Source organism: Carya illinoinensis, chromosome 14 (genome assembly GCF_018687715.1).
Source record: "Carya illinoinensis cultivar Pawnee chromosome 14, C.illinoinensisPawnee_v1, whole genome shotgun sequence".
In the NCBI taxonomy this organism is placed as follows: domain Eukaryota; kingdom Viridiplantae; phylum Streptophyta; class Magnoliopsida; order Fagales; family Juglandaceae; genus Carya; species Carya illinoinensis.
Window position 1 is genome coordinate 9,413,293 of NC_056765.1, and position 4,020 is coordinate 9,417,312.

At 36.9% G+C, this 4,020-nt stretch overlaps 1 protein-coding gene across 1 annotated transcript; it reads left to right on the top strand.

The window, feature by feature from the left end:
• The first annotated feature begins 1,071 nt into the window (after nt 1-1,071).
• LOC122295037 (50S ribosomal protein L4, chloroplastic) lies at nt 1,072-3,472 on the top strand. Its single transcript, XM_043104043.1, has 2 exons — nt 1,072-2,070; nt 3,018-3,472. Exons 1-2 carry the CDS (start codon nt 1,224-1,226, stop codon nt 3,053-3,055), a joined length of 885 nt encoding a protein of 294 aa, XP_042959977.1. The 5' UTR covers nt 1,072-1,223; the 3' UTR covers nt 3,056-3,472.
• Nucleotides 3,473-4,020: the final 548 nt, after the last annotated feature.

The window sequence follows — 4,020 nt, forward strand, 5'->3', positions numbered from 1 at the left end:
AAGAGAAAAGAAAGGGTAGGGGAAAAGGGAGAGAGGAGGGGAGAGCTCGGGTGAGATAGGAAAAATTGAATTAGAAGGAAAGACCCTATCAACTTACACCCATCATAACACATATAAATATCTTACATGTCTAAATTTTATTCAAGGGTGTAAAATCTCAAAAGACACCTAATCCGGTTTGAAGCTTTTCCCTTGTTAATTTATTAGTATTTAATTACATGTTATACTATAATGTTACATGTTATTATACTAGACTATTAGCCAATTTTTTTTTTCTTTTTTTGATGCAATTATCCAATTTTTCTAATTATATATTATAAGGCTAGACTATTATATATTACTATTTATTAGTTAGTCAAGCATATTATACTATTTATACATAGTAATATTATGATGTGTACAGATATTAGCCTATTGGTTCTATTTATATTATAGTATTATTATATAATAAGTAACACATATTATTATAGTATTGAATTTATATAAATTCTAGACTTTTTATATGAATGTATGTGATTAAAATATAGATAATACATATAAGTTCTAGAGTTTTTATATTATGAGTATATATGAATAAAATGAAAATTACCAAAGCATCAAAAATATTTTTTATAATGCAATAAAAGAAATTAAATAAAAGGAAGAGAAAGACGAATGTCATTGTTTTTATTTTGTATTTATTTATTCTACTTCAAATGTTTCAAAAGATAATGATTATAGAAACTCATGATTCTCCTAGTTTGAAAAAAAAAAAAAAATCTCGATTCTCTTTCATCTTGGTTTAATTGAAGATGGCCAAGATTACTTTTGGCTTTGATTTTAAGTCATTAGATTATTGTAAATTTTTTTAAATAAAATTTTATGTGTAGTTATATTTATATATATTTTTAATATAATTAACTATTATTTTTTTAAAAAAAATAATTATTATAATAATCATATCAATAAAATATATAAAAATACACAAAAGAAAAAAAAAAAAAAAACTATTTTTTCGCATTATTATTCATTTTATTTTAGATTCTTGTTTTTATTGTGAGCTCATTTTTCATGTTTTCAACTTTTCGTTGTTTCGAGGCTGAAGGAATTGAGAAAGGGATGCTTCCCAAAAGCCCCGGATAGGCTACTGGATAACACTCCCACTCTCCTCTCTCTCTCTCTCAGACCCAAAAAAAACTCTCTCTCTCTCTCTCTCTCTGTATCTCTCTCTCGCTCTCTGAGGCATGGCAACGTCCACAGCACTCCCATTGTTCTCGTTCTTGTCCTCCTCGATCTTCCTCTCCTCCTCCCACCAAACCCCAAAGCTTTCTTCTTTAACCTTCGGAGCCACTTCGCTCAAAACCTCAACGAAACCCCTCTCGGTTACCTCCGAGCTCGCCACCCTCCCAGTCCTCTCCTTCAATGGCGAGAAGATTGGCGAGACCCACCTCGACCTCAGGTCTGCCCCACCGGACACCGCCAGAGCCGTTGTTCACAGAGCAATTGTCACGGACCTCCAGAACAAGCGTCGCGGCACAGCCTCCACGCTCACTCGCAGTGAGGTTAGAGGCGGCGGCAAGAAACCCTATCCGCAGAAGAAGACGGGACGGGCCCGACGTGGGTCCATGCGGACCCCTCTAATGCCTGGTGGAGGCGTGGCCTTCGGGCCCAAGCCCAGAGACTGGAGCATCAAGATCAATCGGAAGGAGAAGAGGCTGGCAATATCGACGGCTATGTCGACCGCCGCTATTAACACGGTTGTGGTGGAAGATTTCGGGGACAAGTTCGAGACGCCGAAGACGAAGGATTTCATAGCGGCGATGAAGAGGTGGGGAATTGACCCAAAGGAGAAATCGATGTTCTTGATGACCGAGGTCTCCGATAATCTGAGGCTTTCAAGCCGGAATATCGGTACGTTGAAGATGTTGACGCCGAGGACCTTGAATTTGTACGACATTCTGAATTCCGATAAGCTAGTGCTGACTCCGGCGGCGGTGGATTATTTGAACTCAAGATACGGTGTCAATGCATATGAGGGCGAGGGTGAGGATGAAGAGGACTATGAAGGAGATGAAGGAGAAGAAGGACAAGGTTAGTCAGATATTATTTTATTATTTATGAAGAGAATGCGTTACAAAATCCTACTCCTACGCCCTAGCTCAGGCGGTAACACTGCGTAATACATGTGACAGGCACTTAAGCTAATATTCTACTCCTAACATATGTTATATTTGGTTTTACAAGTAGCATTATCTTTTGTGTTCTTCAAGTTTTGTCTGATTTTTGTGTAATTGAATTAACTATGATGTACGGTTATATTGATATGTTACATTGTCGACTAATGCGTCCGATTTTGGGAGGATTATTAGGTATGGTCAGTGAAAGGATGGACTATGGCTTTCAACTAGGGGGTTTGGATGTATATTGTGTTGCTTTTCTTCTTCTTTTTTCTTTCTTCAGTTGATGCACAGTGGTTGATAAGTTTGAGAGTGTATGTGTGGTGTTGGGATTTTGGGCTTGAAACTTCGCTTGTTATGGAAGTTTCTGAGCTAGTGACATAGAGTGCTGAATAATTTGGATGAGCATTGTGAAACATTAAGGTGGGAGTTGTATTTATTAAGGTAGCCTGTACAGACCTATGTTACTTCATTAAATGCAAGATATTGGTGTGATTGAATCTTATGTGTTTTAAGGAGTGCATTATGCTTTTTTGTGCTTTTTTCTGCCACATTTGGCCATTCTCACTATGGGGATCTGTCTAGTTCCACTCGGTAGATAATGACAGAATAGTGGCCAAGGAATTCCGTATTAATGTTATTAATACCATGCCTGTGTGAAATATGTTTTTACAAGTTCTGTGCTTCTTTTTGTTGCACTCGATTCTATTGGAATGATTATTAGTGGGTTATTGTATCAAGTGACCTGGGAATTTCCTTTTGCTGTGTCATATATAAGATCTTGTGGGTTGTTACTTATATGAGAAAAAAAGGAATCTTGTGGGTCTGTTAGTCATTCTTTTCTTTCAATTTGGAATACAGGAACTGAAGCAGATGTGAATTCTGATGCAACAGAGTGATGGTGCCCAGTGTTTTCACCATTTTATCAATTGATCGATCTAGGATCCATAACATTCCAATCCACCTAAGGGGGTTTCCTGTCCTGCATAACCAACAGCCATATTATTTTGTTGCTCCAATCTTATCATGTTGCTGGTGGGTTTTGGTAAATTTCCTATGCATCATTTTTGTATCAATTTGGACATTTGTTTAATACAATTATATCTATTGGATAACATTGTTGTAGAATGTTACTACCTGGTTCAACTCTTCTCCCTTTGCAGGATATAGTTTTCCTACATGTACTCCTTTTGGAGATGTAGCTTGTTTGGTAGTGGGTGTTGTGTCTTTTATTTCTGGGACATCTTTCTGTAGGTTATTAGGGTTACTGATCATTGATTTATTGTAATTAATAATACTCTGTTGTATTCTGCCTCTGACTCTCTCTGTGTCATCCTCTCTCTTTCCCCACTCCCATCTCCCTTAAACAAACAAACACTGGCTCATATTTATCTCTGGGAGGAAATTCCTGGAGTTGTTAGATGTTATCAAATCCAATGGTTGTAGGATCACGTTGCAGGAAAGTTGTTATTAACTTATTTTACATTCTCTATGTTGTCACTTCTACATAACAGACATGCCTCGAGTTGATTCTATTAGGTGAGGATGGATTTCATGGTGGTGATGAAGCATTGGTGTTGATTCCATGCATATGGAAAACAATGAGCAGAGGAGAACCAAAGATGTTTAGTGATGTGAGACTGTCAAGGTTAATAACTTGTCTATATGTGGTTTGTGTCACAAGTTTGATCCAATGGGAATGTGTAGGTATTGCTTAACCGTGTAGAAAATGAATAGGTATGGGGTATATAGTGATTTGAGTTTATAAACATGCAGTTCTATGGGCCAACAATATTGAAAGCAAAAATAAAAAAGTATATTTGCAAGTCAGCGTGAATGAACTCTCGACGCTACTTACGTAATA

Excerpts from the sequence above, each read along its gene's own strand:
- LOC122295037 (XM_043104043.1), top strand. The coding sequence starts at position 1,224 with ATGGCAACGTCCACAGCACTCCCATTGTTCTCGTTCTTGTCCTCCTCG. Across the intron at positions 2,071-3,017 it reads TGAAGGAGAAGAAGGACAAG|GAACTGAAGCAGATGTGAAT; the intron begins GTTAGTCAGATA and ends TTTGGAATACAG.